The 23,477-nt window shown below is 43.0% G+C and overlaps 2 protein-coding genes across 2 annotated transcripts; both read left to right on the top strand.

The window, feature by feature from the left end:
- On the top strand, positions 1-5,772 carry LOC310782805 (ankyrin repeat domain-containing protein 9). Its single transcript, XM_083643565.1, has 3 exons — positions 1-285; positions 2,847-3,171; positions 3,802-5,772. The coding sequence occupies exons 1-3, from the start codon at positions 175-177 to the stop codon at positions 4,263-4,265; spliced, it is 900 nt and encodes a 299-aa protein (XP_083499691.1). The 5' UTR covers positions 1-174; the 3' UTR covers positions 4,266-5,772.
- Positions 5,773-17,143: 11,371 nt separating this feature from the next.
- LOC310782729 (G-protein coupled receptor family C group 6 member A-like) lies at positions 17,144-21,893 on the top strand. The gene is made up of 6 exons (XM_083643458.1): positions 17,144-17,153; positions 17,583-17,874; positions 18,130-18,981; positions 19,282-19,503; positions 19,680-19,797; positions 19,977-21,893. The coding sequence occupies exons 2-6, from the start codon at positions 17,602-17,604 to the stop codon at positions 21,116-21,118; spliced, it is 2,607 nt and encodes an 868-aa protein (XP_083499584.1). The 5' UTR covers positions 17,144-17,153; positions 17,583-17,601; the 3' UTR covers positions 21,119-21,893.
- The last annotated feature ends 1,584 nt before the right edge of the window (positions 21,894-23,477 follow it).

Here is a 23,477-nt window from a genome sequence, read left to right as displayed (position 1 = left end):
GGGCGGAGAGGGCAGAGGAATGTCACCCTGTGCACTAACTTTAGGCTAGTTTTCAATCGTTATTTTATAATCTTATATTCTTTAACTAGACTATGTGTCGATTTAAATGCATAGTCTTTAGAGTAACGGCTCAGGAGCGGTGACAAGCGCCGTGTAAAGGCTCCACGGGTCGCCATGGCCTCGTCGATCCACTCCACTCCTCCGAGCAGCGAGAACCAGCGGAGGTCCTTCTCGCTGCTCTTCTACCAGGCCGTGCGGGACCTCAAGCCCGTGTGGATGCTGGAGGTAACGTCGCTCAAATTACTGTCAAACTGTGGCTCTCTCAACGTCATTGCGCTCCAGAAACCGAGTGATTGTGATCTCATACCGCCGATACCGGTATATAACGTTAACTTTACGCCTGGCTGTATTTCAAGAGGATTTGTGCATTGCACAGCTGGGCGCAGATCACAGATATAGGCCTACCTGCTAATCAAACGCATAAATAGGCTACTATCATTCACTCACCGACAAAGGTTGAGACCAGAATCCTTGCATGGCATCGGCATGTAACATTTAGACTATTTTGGAAGGCAGGCTACTGAACAACTAGGGCTGGGCGGTATGGACCAGAAATCCATATCTGTATTGATTTGGCTGAATAGCAATACGCAATATCTCTGTATCTCGTAAGTCAAAGCCACATCATGTGAGATGTCACAAGCACTTTTATTGAATGACTCATCAAAATAAAATTCAAGGACGGGGTGTCCTTCTCTGACTATTGGTGCTTTCACAAAATATTTACACAATGAGATTTTTGATAAATCATCAATAATGTGGATATAAAGACTAAGTGGTAAAGGGAAATAATACAATGGCTACAACAGTCTGGTAAATTCAGAAAATTACATCCACGGTTCCCACAGGTCCTTGAAAGTTTGTGAATTTGAAAAATAAAAATCAAGGCATTAAAACGTTTTGAAAATAGAAAGATAATTGAAAGTGCTTGAATTTACACTAGTGTTTTTCCTGCACAGAGAATTACCAGGGGGCTGCCTCTGTCATTCTGTCACACTGTTATGGCTACAGATTGTATATTTACCAATAGACAAACATAAGAAATAAGCTCAACATTGGGCATGACGGTCAGGGCTATGTTTACACTGTTGACAGACTTCCTGGCCTTGTTGATCTTGGCCGGATCGGCATCGGCACATCTGGGTCAGCGCAGAAAACAATCTTCATGCCGGGGTCCGCAGTCCACCTACGCCAAACCAGCTCACACGGACGTCTGACTGACGTGGATTAAGTATAACGTTAATCAAGTGACAGCCAAATAAACAACGTAGCCTAATGTTAATGTTGCAAATTACCACTATTTGTGTAACGTTGAAGCATTTTAGTACGTTATAACATCGATAAATAAATCTGCGGTTCAAGTTTCGAAGTTAGTTTTGTGTTAATTTAGCATACCTGAACGCAAATTCCGTCTTATCTGGGACAAGCGCCGTCTCCCGGGAGCAACCAGCAACCACAGGTAGTATGCTCGCTCAGTTCGCCGCCTGGTGGTAGCATATAGCTTGCTTGCATTAGCTTGTTATGTTAGCCCTCAGTCAGTTAGCTTGCTAGCTTCAGGCTAGGGTGGGCGTGTTTGTCAGGTCTGGACGGGAGCTCACCCCGATGGCGACGTGCACGACTTCAACTCAAAATCCAATTCCAAAATCAATGGGATAGCTCTGTCCATATTTTTTTAGGTCAGTGGTCCAGAGTCCAGACCATACATCTTTATAGCCTAATAGTGTATCATGAAATATTTGCACTTGTATTGTGTTTTCTTCAATGGATTAATGGTTTTTTGGTCATATTATCATGAACAAAACAATTGGTGTGAATATGCAGCTGACAAAACATCATCATACAATCCATCCATTTCACACAATACAATTCACACGATGCCCGAAAAAGGAATAGCCCAACGCTTATTTTTGCCTATCCTATTCACCTTTTGTAGCCCCGCCCACTTGACCCAGTTGTGTTACGACTTCCTGTTCAAAACGCCGTCTGTTTTACCTGGTCAAACCTAGTCTGACTCACTGGCTGCAATTTCACATTGAGTGGCAGATGATTCTAGATGCCGATAACACAATGAACACAATATAGGGCTTCTCACGCTACATGCTCTTAGCCCGGGGCTATCAGTAGGGCTAAGATAGCCCAGGCTAACTTAGCCCCTTTTCACACACGCATTGTTAACCCAGGTTAACCTAAAACCAGGGCTATGCCATTCACATTGTTAACCCCGGCTAAGTGTAGTGTGAAAAGCCGTAATGTACTGTCACAGGAAGTGTAAACACAATAGGAAGTACGGTAATTGGCTGTCCCCCGCGTTACTTGGAACATAAGGTGAATACAATCTATCAGATAACCCAGAATCTCAGCAGCACAAAATAAGGGCCTTTTTAAGGCTTTTTTTGAAACTCAACAGAGAGCTACACAATTTCAACTCATCACCAATAGTCCATAGTTTGACTCCCAAAACTGAAACTCATTATTTTACATTTTTCTACCATTGTCCGTTTGACTTTTGTTGACAAAAGCTGAACTACTGAAGATACTAGAAATCACACCAGGAGACCAGATTGTTAGATAAATGTACAGTATTTAAATTATTTAAAGGTGGCCTTATTAAGTGACCTAGTTTAAGTGCCAAATCACATTGCTATTTGTATCTTGAAAATGTGTCATGTGTGTGCCAGCTGATATCCCCAAGGATACGACCTCGTCCCAAATATTCAAGTTAGGGGATCTGTGAGCATCATTTCTGACCTGGTGATTGGCCTTTGATCCTGTGCCATTTGGGACAGGACATGCGGACGATGGAGACGTTTTACCCGGAGGAGTATGACGCCGGCGGCCAGAGGACGTACACCCCGTCCGAGGCGCTGCTGTACGCCATCGTTCACGACCACCAGGCGTACGCCCAGTACCTGCTGAGACGGTACAACGACGAGGCGCTCGCCAAGCCCGGGGAGCGCTTCTGCTGCTGCCCCTCTTCCGCACCGCACCTGGCCATGGCTGTGCGCTACGACAGGCCCGCCATACTGAGGCTCATCCTGCAGGGGGCGCACCGCATGCACGCCTTCCTGCACGAGCAGAGGAGCAGGGGAGGGTGCTTTCACATGGAAGATGGTAAAAAAAAACTTTCCGCCCCCCAATCCTTATTGAAACATATTGGCTGTTTATTAGTCATTAATATATAAAGCACTTATTAATGCCTTATTCTGCATGATCATATTCTTACCAGGACATATAACCTCCTAATTACTGCTTATTAGTAAGTACTTTAATTATTATGATCTTAATATGCTGTAGTGGTACTCCACTAAGGCCCATACTGAGCAAAACATATTAAGGTTGTAATTCATGTACAACTTCCTTACTATCAATAAGCAGTAATTAGGAGGTTATTGAGTGAAAACTCTTAGTTAATGGCCAAGATATGATTATGCAGAATAAGTCATTAATATGTGCTTTATAATGACTAATAAACAATCCAATATGCTACTCATATGCATGCTAATATGCAACTAGTTGCAGGTGAATATGTGTACCATAATATAAAGTGTTACCAAGAATACGAATATAAATAAACAAATATACTAGCGACTAGGAATCGAGCGTGTGTAGCGTGTGAGATGTCTAGTTTTATATAGAATCAACAGGTTTACAACAAATTCAAGGCCATCTTCACCCTGTTCAAAATATGTAATGACATTTTTACACTCAATTTTAATGTCATAATCTTCTGTTCATGTCCAGGTAAAACCCCTCTGCATTTGGCGTGCGAGCTCCTGCGTCCCGAGGCGGTCATCATGTTGCTGGGAAACGGAGCTCCGCCGCACGCCGTGGACCACAGCGGCTCCACCCCGTTAGACGTGATCCTGGAGAAACTCCGAGACTCTAGAGAGGCGGGCGGCGGCGGCAGCGGCGAGAAGAGACAGTGTTTGGACAACTTGCTGATGTTCATGCCCGAGGTGAACTTCAAAATGAAAGGGGCCATGGCCAGGGAGCCGGAGTGCTGGAGCAAGGTGCTGGGCGAGCAGACGTTCCAGTACCTGATGGGGCGCAGCCCCGCCCCCCTGCTACTCACCGCCATGCAAACCATCCTGAAGCAGCTGAGCCCGGCAACCTTTCCAGACAGCCTCCACGAGCTGCCCATACCTTCCTCTCTGAAACCAATAGGCCTAAACTACAGTCAGCCTGATAAGATGAGGGTCGTATAGCATCAACCCGCTCTCACCCCATTGCGTACAAATACCATGGGTAAAAAAATAAAAGTAAAATTTAACGTGCAGTTGACACGCGTAGCGACAACCGTCTACTTCCTGGTTGTCTCCTGGGCCAGGCCGCCCTCCCGCCACTTCCTCGTTCAATCACAGGCTTCACTGGTTCTCCGGGGAGACCACAGGACCGGCGAGGGAGACCCTCGGGCCAGCTAAGGCTCCCCTAGTGGGGAAAGCCCCGGGGCAAAACCTGGTGGCGACGGCCCCTCGACCGGCACAAGAACAACTTGGTTGGGTTTAGGCAACTAAAACAACTCGGTTAAGGTTACGCAACTTTGGTTGGGTTTAGGGGTTCAAAACGGTCCCACGCCGGGAGGCGAAGCAGCTCTCTTGTTGGATGTTATCCGCTCTACGTTGGACATTTGGTGTATTCACTGCACCTTATTTGAAAGTGGAAAAATGTGTTTGTTGTATGCAGATTGAAGCGCTTGGGCTGATAGCATGGTTATGACACTGCTTACTTAGTCATAACTGTATGACTATGGTCATAGTTTTAGCATGATGTGTGTTTGTGTTTGAAGAGCCTAATGCGGTGACACTTTATAATAAGGGTAGACAAATAAATCATTAAGAATATGAACTATCAGGAATTTTGCGTTGGTCTGCACCTTACTCTGGTCACCAGTAGAGGGGGTGACAATTAGTGTCAGCGTTATGAATGAACTCGTCAATTCCATTTCAACTGAGGAATTGGAATTTGAAAAAACCTACAGGAAACAGAATTGGAATTGGACTGAAATGTCTAAGTTGAATTTGATTCAATGAAATTCTGTAAAATTCCCTTCTTTTTTGGCCACATTTTTTTTTTAACAATATTACGCTTAGTGCTGTATCAATACTCAATATCATACATGTTAAAGGTACATTTCTTGATGCACAACATGTAATCACAATAGATACATTATGATTGAATCTATTTGATTTGTTTAACTGTATTATTTGATTCATATTGTTTGATTTATAATGTCAGTGGGAATTGAGTTCTGTTTCCCGTCGTTCATATTCAATTCACAGTCTGTTTCTGTTAGAGCTGGGTGACATTCACATTCCAAAGCCCCGCTTAATACCTTTCTGCATAATGATTTGAATGGTGCTAATATGTATAATTAATTAATTAATTAACCAAGAATCAAATGGGCTATAAACCCAGTTTACAAGGCAGAGCAAGCAGTGTAGCCAATCAGACAACAGTGTTATATGAATTTGCATAAAGGGACAAGGGAATACAGTTGTCTGCCAGTTGCCTCGTCTCTGTAAACGTGTAAAGTAATGGAATGTATGATTTCATAATAGGCTAAGTTTACATATTATAAAGAGGTGGGAAAACTTGTCTGATTGTCTTAAGTGGATTTAGAAAAGGTTGTAAATTAAGAATGTAAGGTTAGAAAAGGTCAAGGCGGTGGTGGCGGCTGTATTTCTCAACGTGGAGAATGTTTATGAGTTCATGTGGAAGGATGGATTGTTGCTCAAATTGAAGAGATTTGAAGCTTCAGACAATACGCTTCACTGGATTCAAATTCAATTTATCCTTTATCGCCTCAAGTAAGAATGGTGAGATGTATTCCGTCCAGTGTGATTCGTTAAGGAGCTGCTGACGTTGGTGACAACAGTTCTGGAGGAGACACTCGATACTTGTAATTATTTGGCATGACAATGGTTCAGTTTGAAGGTAGTGAATATCAACGCAAACACACGTGGTCTGTCCGACACAAAGGATGTTGTTTAAAACGGGGTGGTGTGTTAGGGCTAGGCGATATGACTTCAAATCAACATCGCTGTAGTTTCAAACGTTTACCTCAATTAATGAACGATTATTTGACATGCTTTTTTTTAAACACTGGCCTCAAAGTTTTCTGACAAGGTCTCTACTATGTTTGTTGGCTCGGGTGCTTGGCTTTGAGTGAACGCGTTAACGCGGACTAACGTTAGTTGGACGGGGCGGAGGCACGTAACTGAACACAACACATGTTTTAAGGGTACAGTTCATGAACACACGCATTGGGGAAAGTAACCGAATTTAATATGATCATTGTCTGTGGACCCCGCTGACTCCCACTTCTCTATGTGGTTGACAACTCCATTGCACCACCAGCTCCCCTTCATGCTCACAACTCTTCTCTGAGTGCTTTTAACTCTTCCCTCTGGCTGTTGCCATCCAAAATTGACTGAGAGGCTCGAACCCACAACCTCAAAACTGACTGAGGCTTGAAGCCACAAGCTCAGAAGTGCTGGGCAGTAATTAAAATCTCTGAGCCTGGGTCAAACTTCTTAAAACGGGGTTTTCTTAGGCTTTTCACTCTTCCCTCTGGCTGTCACTGAGTGCGTTTACATGCACACTATAGGGATGTCACAATATATCGTCCCACAATATATCGCGATATCAAAACGTGACAATATGTACCGTTGAGATGAAATCTCATATCGCGAGAAAAAGAAGCTGAACATGGTGGCACTGATCTGCATCTGATTGCATGCTCGCTCTCCTTTTCATTGCTTTGTTTGAACAGACGAGGGACGTTACAGACACGGAGGATGAAAACAGTGAAATGACTCAAATTAGCGTGGAGGATGCCCCCTCAACTTACAAATCGATATTTAAAGCAAAAAAATATTGTTAAAATATCGTATCGTTATCGTGAACCCAATATCGTGTATTGTATCGTATCGTGAACTGAGTGTATCGTGACACCCCTAGCACACTATTAAACTGTTTATTAGCTGATTTCTAGAGTTACCTGATTATTCAAGTGTCATGTAAACAGCATCCTTTATCAGATAAAGGCCGTTATCAGTTTATGAGAAAACCCATAAACACACCTAGGTTACTGTTGAGTCAGTAACCTGACTCAACTTTTCTGTCTTTCGTCTGGGTGTCCACTTTGACTTTCAAAACCCTTGACTGGCTGAGGCTCGAACCCACAACTCTGTCTGATCCTGCTGGACTGCCAGATGAACTTCCAGCATCGAGCTGTTCAGATATGAACCACCAGAGGGCAGTCTCTTACCATAATGCACTGCTTCCAGCTGGGTGTCACAGACATATTCAATGCATACAAATATGGATCAGTCTGTGGCTTCATCATATTGACAACCAGTTCTGTCTGCATCTGTGCCATACGGAAATTACATAGCATGAATATTTTGGCCAAAATGATCACCATGATATTATCTTAATCTTAATGATTATTATTCTTAGACTAGAGCAACCTGCTTGTTCTTCAACCCTGATTCTCCGCTACCTCATAGCAAATAAAGATTTTTTAACAATAATCCAAAACATAAATAATAAATAGTCTTTGGTTGCCATTTTGACAGAGGTCAGATACTCGTGAGTGTCCACGAGTGTAGAGTTGAATATATTGCACAAAAGTGCACATAAAAAAACAGTAGCATAGTCAACACTACAACCAAAGCGCGCCTATGGGCAGAAGGTCCAGAGTCACTTCCACGACTCTCGTGACACCAGGCGCATGTGGCAAGGGATCCAAACCATCACAGACTATAAGCCCACCCCCCTCCCATGCAACAACAACGACATCACCTTCCTCAATGAACTCAATGCTTTTTTCGGCCGCTTTGACTCACTCAACAACACCCCTGCAAGAAAAGCCACCCCATAAACACCACAGCTCATGAAGTGAGAGAATGTGCTGACCATCTAGCACATGTCCTCACAGACATTTTTAACACCTCTCTGAGCCAGGCTGTTGTCCCAGTGTGCTTCAAAACCGCCTCCATCATTCCTGTTCCAAAAAAGCCCACAATCTCGTGTCTCAATGACTATCGCCCCGTGGCACTCACCCCGATCATGATGAAGTGCTTCGAGAGGCTTGTCAGAAAGCACATCACCTCAAAACTCCCCCCCACTCTGGACCCATTTCAGTTTGCCTACCGCCCCAACCGCTCTGCTGAGGACGCTGTGGCTTGTGTAGCCCATCTAAGCCTTGAACACCTGGAGGCAAAAAACACCTATGCACGCCTGTTGTTCGTGGATTTCAGCTCAGCGTTCAACACAATCATTCCCCAGCACCTGGTTAACAAACTCAGCACACTCGGCCTGAACACTCCCCTCTGTAACTGGATTCTGGACTTCCTCTCAAACAGACCCCAGTCTGTGCGAGTCGGAGACAACTCCTCCAACACCATCTCACTGAGCACCGGCTCCCCCCAGGGCTGTGTCCTGAGTGACATTCTGTTCACCCTGCTAACCCACGACTGCCGTGCCAAATCCAGCTCAAATCACATCATAAAGTACGCGGATGACACGACAGTGGTGGGTCTCATCAAAGATGACAGGGAGCAGGACTACAGGGAGGAGGTGAAACACCTGGTGGACTGGTGTAACACCAACAGCCTGCTGCTGAATGTCGAAAAAACAAAGGAGATCATCATCGACTTCAGAAAAAACCAGCACAACCACCTTCCACTCATCATCAACGGCTCCACAGTAGAGACAGTCAAAAACATTAAATTCCTGGGAGTGCACATCACGGAGGACCTGTCCTGGTCACACAACTCCTCATCACTGGCAAAGCGTGCTAACCAACGCCTGCACTTTCTGCGTCGAATGAAGCGAGCCCACTTCTCCCCCCCCCTCCTCACCGCCTTCTACAGAGGGACCATCGAGAGCATCCTAACCAACTGCGTTTCCCTCTGGTATGGAAACAGCAATGCCATGGACCTGAAATCTCTGCAGAGGGTGGTGAGATCAGCGGAGAGAATCATTGGGACCTCTCTCCCAACCATCCAGGAGACAGCGCACAAACGCTGCATGTCCAAGGCCCTGGGCATCACCAAGGACCCCACCCACCCCCTCAACAGTCTGTTCACCCTCCTGCCCTCCGGCAAGAGATACCGCAGCATCCGGAGCAGATCAGCCCGGTTCTGCAAGAGCTTTTTCCCATACGCCATCAGGCTCCTTAACTCCCTGTGACACCCCCCCCCCCCCCCCCTTCACTCAAACACACACACACACACACTCGGACTTGGACTCTTTGATCCCTCACACACTACCATAGTTGGTAAACAGAGACTTTATTATGACCTTCTTTACCATCGTTGGTACTTTTTAATGTTTGTTTTTAATTTAGTTTTTTTAAATTAGAGTAAGCTATTTTTATTTATTTATGCTACTTAGCATGTGCAATAATTTCCCTAAAGCACTTTATTTTTAATTTACTACCTTTATTGTCGGTTTGCAGTACTTCTCTTGAAATTGCACTATTTGTGGGCTAGATGCAATCGTCATTTCGTTTCTGCCGTACCTTGTGTATTGCTTTAATGACAATAAAGCTGAACTTGAACTTGAACTTGAAACCAGCAGCAGTTTATGTATTTATATTAGTTTATGTATTTAAAAATGTTAACCTCTTTTATGTTTATCATTTCATTCAAATGAGTTTCAATGGTCCTCCAGTCTATATTAATTACATTTCCTAAAAAGCAGTCATTCGGTAGCCTATCTCTAATGCTGACATTCAGGGGGCTATTTCTAAAGGGAACCTCCAAAAAAATTAACTTAACCATTAAAAACAATTAGATGCATTAAAAACAATCAGAATTTAAACAAAAAATCCCTTTCATTCTTACAAATAGACAGGAAAGAGAAACACTGTTTTTGCTATAAGGCCTATGTACAGTAGATACAAGTGACAACTGAATGGCTTTTTCCCCCATCAGCATCACACAGAAACCAGACACTAAAAAAGACACCAAATGTGAGGGGCTGTCATACCTACATAACTCAGAACAATCGATCCCCCCTCTCCTAGAATGAATTACCTCCTTCAGTAAGCTACCGTACACACACACACACACACACACACACACACACACACACACACACACACACACACACACACACACATACTGTATATATACAGTATATATATATATATATATAATATATATATATATATATATATATATATTTTTATATATATTTATACATACTGTATTTTGTTAGCAAGCCTGTTTTCCCATGCATGTGTCATAGTGTGTTAAAAAAAGACACAGTCAAAACATTTGCTCTCACACTAGGGATCTTCCTGCTGAAATTCCTCCGGAGTTTACTGCACTATCCGAGGAATGTTGTTTTGTGCCCTAGCTTCATATTATTTAATATTATAAAGTACATTTCTAGCCCTTTTCTAATTAAATTGTCTTATCAAGTTAATGCAATCGTTGAAGAGGAAATCTCCTGTCGATACCTACTTATAGCATACAATTTCTACCAGATACTGATTAAATTGGAGGGAAGTTCCCACGTTTGTCATTCTAGTTCCACATTGAAGCCAAAGACCATGACTAGATGCAATCAGGCAAATAACAGTAGCACCTGACAGTACAAACAACACAATACCCACAAATAATGTCACCTCGGAAGATTTGTTTTAATTAAAAAAGAATCATTCAAAGGTAATGTGGGAGTATTTTACAGATACTAATCAATAATTAATAATCTATTCTACAGCATCCTCTGGCTCTTACAGTACTAATGGGGCAACGACAGTAATAATGATAATTTTGAAGCAGGAAATGTAAAAGAGAAAAACATCTAGAAGGAAAAATATATATTTTATTGAACTTTGATGCACTGGGGTCATGATGCAGTCAGTCACCCTACCAACACAGCAAGAAATGTGCTGAAACTCCATACAATTCCTTGTATCACATCATGTGTGTAACATTAATTGTTTTGTTTTATGGTCACTTTGGACCATCAGTGTATGTGTATTTATTAATCCCAACCTAACGATTTGTCCCAAGCCCCTCAGGGTCCTGGCCACTAATGATGTCTTCTCATGATTCAAAGCCAATAATCACACAGGCGCGGTTCTAGGCCTTTTTTGGGTGGGCTTTAGCCCACCCAAAAATAGTCAGCCCACCCAAAAAAAATAAAAAATAAAAATTCCCCCCTCTCCAAATCCATGGTGGTCATTAGTAGCAGGTTCTGTTAAAATGATCTTTATTTATTATTTATTTTTGCTTTAAAACTATTTTTTAATTTTCTGCTTAAAGTTCATGAAAAAAAGTGGAATTCTTGTTTTTTCCCACAATAATTTCATAATACCATTTGTAATGCCACCGTTGTAGTGCTGTTGTTCAAAATTAAAGTACATTTTCTCAGATTTATTGGTGTCTTTCTAGTCACACAATTTTCAGTGTTTCCCATACACTGATCTATTTGTGGTGGTACACCCTACATAGATTTTGACCCCCACAAATACTGCCACATATTAATTTCAACTAGTTGACTGCAAACTCCTGCTTTAGTGCCTACAGTATATTATTATCTTGTCGGAATATTATTCCAGCCAACAAGTTAGGAAGTTCCCTTTTGATTTAATTTTACTTTTGTTTTGCCTACAAAGCAAAATGTTACTTTACTTGAAACTCCCCTGAAGTGATTTTGGTATTATTTATGCAAGCATAATTCTACCATATAAGTAACCTGTATGCAGAATATATATAGTATATATAGGGAAACAATTATTTTTGCATCGCTGTAAAACCACAGAACGGTAAAGAAGATATTGATGTGTGTAGTTCTTCATAGATCTAGTCTCTTCATTTTGATCTCAAAGTGCGCCAGTTTGATCCATTTTTACTTGAAACTGTACAAAATTTTCTTCCAGAGGGGCAGGCCCCCCGGACCCCCCTAGGGGTTCAGTGGTCCATGACCTTTGGGTGGGCTGAGCCCACCCAAAGCTCTGATGCTAAAACCGCCCCTGCGACACATCCTTGACAAAAAAGATCAAACTACACTTCAATAACACTCTTTGACCACAACCTGAAACTCTTAGTTCCTTAATATTTATGTTATCTTGTTAGGCTACCTCTTCTGCAATTCCTGTCGGAATTGTCTACAATGGGGAGGTGGAAGTGAGGTTGGAGACAGGTATGTTGGGGCATTCCCAGATGGATGACGTGCTCTGACAGGCTGAAGATGCCAGAGATAATTTCATCAAGTTGTTTTTATACCGCCCATCCTCACACGGAAAACAACAACATTGGTCGATTTTCAAGGTGGTTAAAATAAGATGTTTACGAATGTGACCTCACGTGGTTGTGTGAGTAAGTGCATGCATGCAGTGCATACGCCAGAGTCGGGAGCTGTAACAGGAAGTAGCGGCTATAACATAACAGTGTGATGTAATAGTTCACTGACACTAAAGCCGCCTACAGGCTGTGAGAGTTTTGCAATCTTATATGTTTATTCTGTACCTCGTCTGTACCTACTAGTCTCGCTGGCCAGCCTCCTCTCCCTTCCGTCTGAGGAGTCTGGCGCCGCAGGTCTCCATAGTGGGATTGCGATGGGTGGCGCTTAGCGGCAGTGCCCTTGGAAAATAGTTTAAAACAATCCAACTTGCCGTTTTCAGCGTGTAGCAATGAGCTAGCGTGTAGGTTTCTGCCGTTAGCTTGCTAGCTAGTTAGCGTTGTTGTTTTCACTGAGGCGGCAGGGCATTATTTACAGCGACACACAGGGAGGAGGGAGCGGAAGCCGCTCTGATTGACATGGTCGGAGCCAATGACGAGTTTGTAATAAGCCGGGAGCGAACATCCGGCTGCCACCGAAACAGTCGCTCCAATGGGAGAGCAGAGTAGAGCGGGTTCCTCTGCCTTTCCGACATGCTGCCACTCCGAACGTTAACTTCCATTATTCGGACTGGCGGTCGTTCACCTTAGAAGCCGCAATGCCGACCTTAGGTTTAGGCGTGGGGGTGGGAGAGGTTAGGTTTTGGGTTAGGGTCTGGGGGAGGTTAGGTTTAGGCATGGGGGGAGGTTAGGTTTGGCGTGGGGGCTGGGAGAGGTTAGTGAAAAACGGGGAATATAGACCCCCTTTCTGAGTGCCGATATTTCGGAGTGGCAGAACGTCGGAGTGGCAGCACGTCGGAGTGGCAGCATGTAACCGAGTAGAGCAGGGGAGGGTTTATCCAAGTTATGGAGATCTGCGGCACCAGACTCCTCGGACGGAAGGGAGAGGAGGCTGGCCAGCGAGACTAGTACCTACTGACTCGCAGGGTATGACGCACATCAATACACAAGAGCATGTGCCAAACAGCGTACGTCATCTATCTACACCGCTATAATAGTGGTAGAGCTAAACAATAGGCTACAGCTTAGCAAGAATCAAGACCTTGCAATAGTGGTATTTATGTGTATGGGTCGATGCCCTGTGTGTTTTGGGCCGGCCATGGGGCTCACAGGGTGGGGAGAGGCAGCTTGGCACAACACCGTCACAACTTTCTCAAAAGCAATCTTCGCACCACAAACCTGTAGCCTATGGTCGGGAATTATGTAGCCTAATAAAACCATGACAAACAAATTCTCATTTTTAAATCAAGGTGTCCTTTTTCTGCAATGTAGGCTACTTGAAAATCAACGTGGCATTCCGAGGTTAGAAGAGTGTCTGCGAGCGAACCGTGCGTAATGGGCCTATCCAAGCAGGATTTCCTGCACTGTGCCGGAGAATACTGTCTGCGCTCAGGCGTACGCCTGGCGTAGAGGGGTTTTTTTGCGCTAAGAAGAAGAAAAATGAGAGCACCCAAGGCAATTTTTTTTAACACATTGCGCTGGAACGCCCAAACCTCTCTTTGCACTCGGAACATACCGACGGTATCTTCACCACAGCGCAAAATGACACTTGCGGGAGGGAGATCATAGGCTAGAGGCCCACGGACACGCCTGGGCCACGCCTACACCTGCGCTTAGGCCCCAGCGCAAAACTGGACGGTGGAGACAGACGATAGCTTAAGACGCTGGGAAGATAGCAATAAGAGACGCGCAAACGGCAGCGCAAACGATAGCGCCGTACGACGATAGGGCCCTAAATTACATACTTGGAAGGTTTTGGTGCACATTGCTTGCCAGTGTCTTTAAGTATTTATTAGCATCTACTAGTCTTTAGCATTTACCCATACTAGCATTTAGCATCTACTGATATGACCATGCAGCATTTATATTGTGTGGTTAATGCCTGGACATACAGTAGGTCGTAGCAGCAGTCGCATTGTGAGATTGCCACCCTAAATTTCTGACACTGTCAGAATTTGTCCGAGGCCGTCTTTGAACCTTGTTGTTGGCTGTTAAATTCCATTCTACAACAAACCTCTCTCACTGCGCCACGCAGGACCACCATTTTTGTAGCCACGACCAAAGATATCGCCACGTTTCTTTCACGTCGGTAATCTTTCGTCTGGGACAGCCCAAAATCGCAGTGTGAAGGGGGTTTAAGGGGAAGGGGTGTGATTGGCGGACTGGTAATGTCCGTGTCTTTCAACTTCCTCATCACAAGACACGGTTGGCTTTCCGATGTGATGTGTTCCGTTGTTAACCGTAACCCAAACCATACAGTAATCTTAACCAAGTTGTTTTAGTTACCTAAACATGACCGAAGTTGGTTTAGTTGCCTAAACATAACAGGTATCAACTTCCTTGTCGAGGGAGACCTGGTTCATTTCGCTCATACCAACACGTATGATGTTTTGGGAGTCATTGGCAGTCATCACTCAAGACTTTGGGTGGATAATTAATCAAACTGACTGTGACTGGTGATTTGACAAGCGACAAAACGTGGATATAATTTGTTCTGTGTTGTCAAAATGACAGACAACGCGGCCTGGGGCCTGGGGCTTAAGCGCACGAGAGCCTAAGACTAGTCTCCCTCGGGATAATAATGATCTTATCTTATGACCAGAAATCATCTAGGAGGGTTACCGTATGTCTTAAGATAAGATCTACTTTTTTGTTCTGCTTTAAAACAGGTTTTTCAGGTCATGCCATTGCCGACACACTTGGCAGGTGTCCAAGGTATGTATTCCCTTCTGACACTGTATAAGTGGCCTTCACATCCTAAAACTTCAGTTGGGCTTGCAGCATTCAAGATGCAGAGATCTCCTTTGTGCCTCGCCTTGATGATCAGCAGCATCTGGGGTCTTGTGAGCAGCTGCGACATCGCTCATCCCATCTGTGGCGCCCAGACACACGGGGACGTTTTAATAGGTTTGTGTGTAATTTTTCATTGGACTTAAAGACAAACTGAACCCAACGGAACCCAAGTGGCGCGTGGGTCGGAGACGTTTCAGAGTCTGAAAACAAATCTTGTCTGAGATGACAGGGTTGAGACGCGGGCCATAATAGCGTGTCGATGATTTGATTTGACAATTCTGGGCACTTGATCCTGGCGTGTTCTGCCCCCGGATTTGGCGTTGCATGGCCAATCCTGGAGTGTTCTGCCCCCAAATTGAGTGGAATTCAGCGTGTTGTGGCGCTACAGATCCGCAGAGTGAGAGTACCAGTACCATGCAGCCAGCTGCTTCCGTTTGGAGTGGAGTGGACAATCCGATGCATGAGTGCTGCCTGCCCGCCTGGAATCTCCGTTAACGTTATCCTGGAATGCGAGTTTAACGAGCCTGTCAGTTAGCCTACATTTCTTTACATTCTCAGACATTACCGTTTGCTTTATTTTGTATGTTACATAAAATTGGCCAAGTTATTAGTTAGTTTATGGGCTAGAAATGCTGCCAGGTTACAGACACTAGGCGCCATTTTAAAATTCCCCTGAAATGAAGATTGACAGCTGCCATGCCGTGATACGATTGGTTGAAATGGGATAGAAATTTGATAGTACTATATTATGTGACGTCAGCAAACTGTAGATTACTGTTATGAATGAAATCTTGAAAAAACTAACTTTTGATGAGAAAAAGTGTGGAAAATTAGATTTTTGTGGATTTTCTGGCATACATTATTAAATAATTGCACTGAATAGCCAGGTATTTGAAGTAAAAATAACAATAAAATCATTTTTGGGTTCAGCTCGTCTTTAAATAACCATCCACACACATGTATTTTTCACGTGTTGAGTAAAATCCTATTTAATGATTTGCAAACATGTGGAATGTATTATAAATAAATGTATTTTAATAAAGAGGTGGGGGGGTATACGTTTGACTAGAAATTGCAGAGCAAAGAAATGCATGTAAAATTATCTCTTGCATTACAAATGCATAGATAATTTTTTCATTGAGATAATTTTACATGAAAATGTGTCTACATATTTGTAAAACCTAAAAATTAAAAGACGTATTAATAATGACTTATGCATGTTTGTGGATGGGTGAAATATTTGTGGAACATGGTACACATGTAGAGTGTCTTTTGTGGGTTAAAGGGGGGGTGGCACTAGCTCAAGAGGTAGAGCTGCCATCTGGGAGTCGGGAGGTTCCTGGTTCGAGGCTCTCTCCTCCGGCTCTGCATGTTCAAGTGTCCTTCAGAAGACACTGCACCCACTAACTGCTCCCGACGAGCAGCTTGAGTGGTCCATATGATACTGTACAGACTGTAAAGTGCTTGAGTGGTCCATATGATACTGTACAATACTGTACAATACATACTGTAAAGTGCTTGAGTGGTCCATATAATACTGTACAGACTGTAAAGTGCTTGAGTGGTCCATATGATACTGTACAGACTTTAAAGTGCTTGAGTGGTCCATATGATACTGTACAGACTTTAAAGTGCTTGAGTGGTCCATATGATACTGTACAGACTGTAAAGTGCTTGAGTGGTCCATATGATACATTGTACATACTGTAAAGTGCTTGAGTGGTCCATATGATACACTGTACATACTGTAAAGTGTTTGAGTGGTCCATATGATACTGTACATACTGTACAATACATACTGTAAAGTGCTTGAGTGGTCATCAGCCTTGCAAAGGCGCTAATCCAGTCCATTTACCATTTAGGTTTGATGTTGCCATGCCATCGTAAAGTGGACGATCTTTATCAAAGGACGACACCGGAAAGCTTCAAATGTACAGAGTAAGCATAAAAAAGTACTAAATTTACTGCACAAGAGATTATTTATGCATATGCCAGGTTCTTATTGCATTGGAACACTTTGTATAATTATGCATAGAGAATTAAATTATATTGATTGCATTTGCTGTCATGCAAAAACATTTGCATGACAACACACTTTCAGGATTGAATTTTTTTTTAAATTGCTTTGTTGAAATTATACAATTGGGTATCAAATACCCAAGGATTGGGAAAATCAACACATAAATGAGAATATACCAAAGTTGCAGCTATTTATCTTTTCCACAGCAGCAGTTTTATATTAACTAGACATATTATTGCGCGCTCATTTCTACAGTAGTGTGTGCCACCTCTATTAGCGAGATTGGTCCTCCCTGAAAGACAGTTACATTTCAAGAAGTTTCTAAGATGATGATTGTCTGTTTTCAGTTTTGATGTGGTGGCCTTTATGAGAACCCTGGCTGCCATTCACACAATCGAGGAAATAAACGCAGCTGGCTTCCTCCCAGGAGTGCGTCTTGGATATCTGATGTGTGATACATGCTCTGATGCCACCAAAGCATTGCAGAATGTGGAGAACATGCTTGCAGTCAATGGCTCTCTAAACATTCAGTGCAACTACACAGACTTCAGGCCACCAGTGAAGGTTGTGTTGGGAGCACGCTACTCTGAGGTGTCCATCGCTGTGGCCAGGCTGCTAAGTGTGTATATGGTCCCTCAAGTAAGTTTTTCTCCATAGTCTGGCTTAGGCTAACTGCTAACACCGGAGTGGCACATCACTCTGATCATAAGTTAAGCGTTTAATGTACGGGGTACAGTTATTGCCCTGTGTTGTGGGAAATAAATGATCCCACTTAAATTAAAACATGTTATTCTTCACATCTTATATATTTACATTAAATTTCTTAGCATTTCATTAATTTGTATAATAATATATTTTATGCTTATTCCATGTGTTATTTTATTTTGTTAACAGGTGAGCTGCAGATCATCTTCACCCGCACTGAGTGACAAGTTGCGCTACCCAATTTTCCTGCGCACTATCCCCAGTGATGTGCATCAGACCAAAGCATTGGTCAAACTTATGCAGCATTTTGACTTTAACTGGGTGGGGGTTGTGTATGGGGATGATGCCTATGGAAAAGCAGCTTTTCAGAGTTTCCTCCAGGACGCGGAAAGTGAGGAAAATAAAGTGTGCTTAGCCTACCAGGAAGTACTGCATCACAACTTGGATCATGAGCACAGCATGCAACGCATCAAAGAGATCGCCGACAAGATCCGCTCCTCTAAGGAGGCTCAGGTGGTGCTGCTCATCCTCAAGCCGAAGCTGGTGGAGGACCTTTTCAAGGAGATGATGCTGACCAACACATCTAGAACCTGGATAGCCAGTGACTCCTGGGCCAAGAATCGGCCTTTGGCCCATCTGCCTGGCATCAACAACGTGGGGGACATCTTCGGCTTCACTTTTGTTGGATGCAAGAGTGACTCATTTGATGCTTACTTGAAGAATCTGAGACCAACCCCTGGAGGACACAACCGCTTCATTGAAGAGTACAAAAACCTGAGATTCAACTGCACCCCAGAGTGTTTGTCAAAGGACCCTCCATCGTATTGTCCACCCCCTGATCTGCTGAAAATGAAATCCGCCAATGCATGCAATTACACAGATCCCCAAGAGGCCAATGATGACTACCTTGTGACAACTACGGACACAAGTGAAGCCTACAGTGAGAGAGTGGCTGTGTGGGCCATAGCTAATGCTCTCAAAAAACTGCTTCAGTGTAATGGGTCGTCTTGTTCTGGAGAGATTAACTTCCCACCATGGAGGGTAAGACTTTACAGTAGGCTACATAATTATATGAGCAGAAATAGTTAAACTTTTTGAAAGCATAGACATCAGATACTTATCCAGAACGGATTAAGATTAATGCAAAGGTAGAACAATCTTAAATTCATAGAATTCTAACATCACAAGCAACCAATATAAAGGAGGAGGACCCAGACAATAGATGTCTTTCTTCAGAATATTCACGAGTATATAATAGTGAAATAATTTGTCTGTAACGCAAAAAGTGACCAATCTGCCAGGCTGTTTTTAAGTTAAATTGTGTCCTTTGTCTTGTTGCAGCTTCTTGAAGAACTGAAGAATGTTTCTTTTGAGCTGGAAAACCAGCCATATTTCTTTGACAAATCTGGTGATTTTGTCAATGGCTATGATCTGACAATGTGGGAAAAGGACGAACAGCACAGACGCTTTAAAAAAATGGGGAGATACCATGTCCTGGATGGACAAATCGAGCTTCATGTAAATATAAGCGAAGTCAACTGGCTTTCAACAGCCAATAACTCGGTAAGACAACAAAGAGTGCATAAAGATATCCTTGTGTGATGTCACAGATTCTTTTTTTGGTAACCATCCCACAATATTAAATCCCCACAGCACACAATTATATAATTGTACCATGCTAATAGTAATGATCTTGATGACCCAACTTCTGGTTCTATTTCCATGGTTTGCTCTCTCAGATTCCTCACTCTAGATGCTCAGAGTCCTGCCCTCCTGGGACTGTGAAGAAGATCGTTAGCGTGTCCTGCTGTTACACCTGCACCCCATGTGCGGAGGGGACCTTTACAGATGCCAAAGGTATCCCTTACTGAAATACTGTTTTTAGCATCCCTGGCTTATCTTCTACTTAACAATGCATGATTACACAATTATTTGCATTTAGTGTTACATATATCCGATCTTTAATCCACATTTCTCATCTGCTAATTTGTTTGACAGGCCGAATCATATGAAAATATTTTCTTGTCTTTCTATAGATCTTAACGACTGTCGAAAGTGTCCCAATGGAACTTGGTCCCTCAAGAAGTGGACTCACTGCGAGCCAAGACAGGAGTCGTACCTACGGTGGAAATCTGCTCATCCCATCTCTCTGGTGGCATCTGCAGCCTTTGGCATTTTGCTGTTGCTAGTGATCCTCATTATCTTTTTGGTGTACAGAGATTCTCCACCCATGAGAAGAGCTGAAGTAAGATTGTCCTGTGTGATGATGGCTGGTCTAGCGGTGAGCTTTGGGAGTGTAGTATGCTTCATCGGCAAACCCAGTGTACACCTCTGCCGGGCCCGGCAGGTCATGTACGCCATGGGCTTCACCCTGTGTGTTTCCTGCATCCTAGTCAAAGCCTACCGTACATTCCTGGCTTTCCTTCCCTTTGGCCAGCTAAGACACAGGCAGCTAAACAGACTTTACAAGCCACCTGTAATTGTCAGTGTCTTAACTGTTCTCCAGGGGATCATCTGTACTCTCTGGCTGATCTTTGATTCTCCTGATATCGATGGCACCCCTCCATCCCCACAAAGCATGAAGAGAATAATACAGTGTAACGAGGGTACTACACGCATCGGTTTTGGCATCATGTTGAGCTACATAGCTCTGCTGGCTTTGGTCGGCTTCCTCCTGGCCTTCAAAGGCAGGAAGGTTCCTCAGGAGTTCAGTGAAACAGGCTACATCATTTTTAGCATGCTAATGTACCTGTTTGTGTGGGTGTGTTTCATCCCAGTCTATATCAAGACAGAACAGGGCTCCAATGTGCAGGCTTCAGCCATTCTAGTGTCCATCTATGGCATCATCTTCTGTCATTTCTTACCCAAGTGCTATGAGGCAATTTGGGGGGCAAAAACGGATACACTGGCGCAGATCCTGAGGAGGTGGCGCGCCCTCACCAGTCCACCTCCTGATCCAGAGCCAGAGTTAAACAGCAAAATCCCACAACAGATTGCAAGACTTTCCCGGTCAAAAACAATAGCTACACCGGGGAGCTCAGGAAAACTGGGCCATGATAACCCTAATTTTTCAGATGTAGTCATAATACCAATGTCCAATGAGAATATGAGTGCCTCTCCACTATCTGTGACCTTAGGCACACAAGTGAGAAAGAGACTTAGGAGTGCATCCGTCTAAGATTTGAAAATTGTGCATGTGATGTAATATAATGTAATGATTTATTATTGTAGGGGAGACATTGTAATTTGATCAGTTTGTATTTTATCATGTATGCTTATTTATAATGTATGCTTATTTATAACTCCACCAACCAATAACTCTTACACGATGTAAGAGTCATTGGCTCTTACAGTCAAACTCAAATTTAGAATTTTAAAAATGGTTAACACAGCCATGAAAGTGATCGGCAAGAAAGAATCACTGACGCTCCAGTCCATCTTTGAGAAAAAGGTCATCAGCCTGGCTCATAGAGCTCTGACCGACCCTTCTCACATTTTATTTTCAGAATATGAGTTGTTACCTTCTGGCAGAAGATTCAGAGCCAGCAGATACAGGAGCAACCGCTATAAGCGCTCCTTCCTCCCTACCTCGATTGCACTTCTGAACAAACAGCCTGCTCTTCCCCCAGGTTGTAGCATTGCAATCCATAGTATGTAGGTGGAGGCACTCTAAGTAGGAACGGTAATCATAGCCCCATGTTTGACCTTCTTATCTTATTTCTTTTACTTTTCATTTAATCTTATTTTAATGTTTTATTAATTTACTCTTTTACTCTTTTATTTAATATCTCGCTGCAGGTTTTTATTGTTGATTTTATATTCTCTTTTACCTACGGGTATGTATGATTTAAACAAATTGTGCAATAGGGCTTGTGCAATTTCATGTCTCAGTTGGCATCTCCCCACTGTGTCTTAGTGCAATGCTGTTGTCTGTTCTGTTTGTGTTTACTTGTGTTTTTGTAACGCAGGATGTGGCTACATGCACTTTTTGCCCAAGACAAATTTCCCTTCAGGGACAATAAAGTTGATCTCATCTCATCTCATCGCATCTCATTTATGTATTACTTTTAATATGTAGTCGGAGAGAGACTGCTCTGTACAAAAGTAATGTGCCATTAAAGTAACAGACCACTTCTCAAAGCACACAGAAGTGGAAGTGACACGATGAGGTCAATGTGTGTGTGTTTCTGTGATCGGGATCGGTGCTGCCTTTCCAGAGTTATTCAACTTTAGTCACGTTAGTCAACTTTATCTCGATTTCTTAACACATAATTACTGTGTCAATGTCAGAACAGTTTTCAAAAGCCGGGCTGCCACAGACAGCTGACCCCTAATACGAGTATTAGGGCCAAGCAAAAATACAAATTACAGGAGGATTTTTTTTAGTTTCCAATGATCGGAGGGGAAAAAATTTGTTTCCATTTCGAGAAAAAAGGCGAAATCTCGTGAAAAAAGTAGAAATTTAAGCACCAGGCAGAAGAAAAAATAAATCAGAGGAGCAAGTTTTTTTTTTTTTTTCAAGAATAAAGTCGAATGTTGAGATTAAATTCGAAATTTCGTGAATAAAGTTGAAATACTGTACCGAGAATAAAGACAAAATGTTGAGAATAAAGTCGAAATGTTAAAAAAGAAAAATCAACTCCCATCAAAACAAGTTAGGAGAGCACCGCCTTACTGTACTTACTGATATACCACCGACTCAGTGGTATATCCTTGGAATGTGATTGAACCTGAGTTTCTGAAGTATTGCAACTGTATTGATGGCAATGCCATATGACTTCAGTTTATCGTACCCACCCATCCATATGCCAGAGCGCATTGGGACCTTTGCAGTGACAATGCCTGTGTCTCAGATGCCGCGCCCGCCTGTCCTCCACACCCTCAGGATCAATCAATTTGATCAATTAATTACTGTATCTTGTGATACAATTAACATAGCCTCTCTGTATTGCACGGCACGCAGGTGTAAACATCAGCTATTTCAGTTTGCAAGAATGTGGCCACCTCCAAGTTTCTCCTTCTGAACAGCCACAATTTTCGGCACAATCTTAAAATATACACACACACACACACACACACACACACACACACACACACACACACACACACACACACACACACACACACACACACTAGTTTGAACTTGAAAGGTCAGCTAGGTTAACTAGCTTACCTATAAAACTTAGTAACATAGTCATCTTTACTTGTTCTTCTACTTGTTACCTCACCCTTAAACTGCTTGACTGTCCTGCTATGTGAACACTGGGTTCCTGAGTGGATATGGGCCAAAGCACACAAGTTGATTTTTTTTTTATATTTGGGGTATTTATAGCAAAATAAGGCCAATGTCGGTTCTACCAGGGTAAAAGGTTGTTTCTAATTATTAACAGTCAAATTGTTCTACAGTATAGGTAGCAGCATGTATTATATTTTTCCTAAAATAGTAGCTGAATATAATTCTGATTTCATACCAGTTTCTAACATGCTCATTAGAATGGCTACACAGTGCAACACCTTCTGTGTGTGTGTGTGTGTGT

Source organism: Poromitra crassiceps, assembly GCF_964638095.1.
Source record: "Poromitra crassiceps genome assembly, chromosome: 9".
Classification (NCBI taxonomy): domain Eukaryota; kingdom Metazoa; phylum Chordata; class Actinopteri; order Beryciformes; family Melamphaidae; genus Poromitra; species Poromitra crassiceps.
Note: the sequence above shows the minus strand (reverse complement) of the source record. Positions and strands in the feature narration are given on the sequence as shown.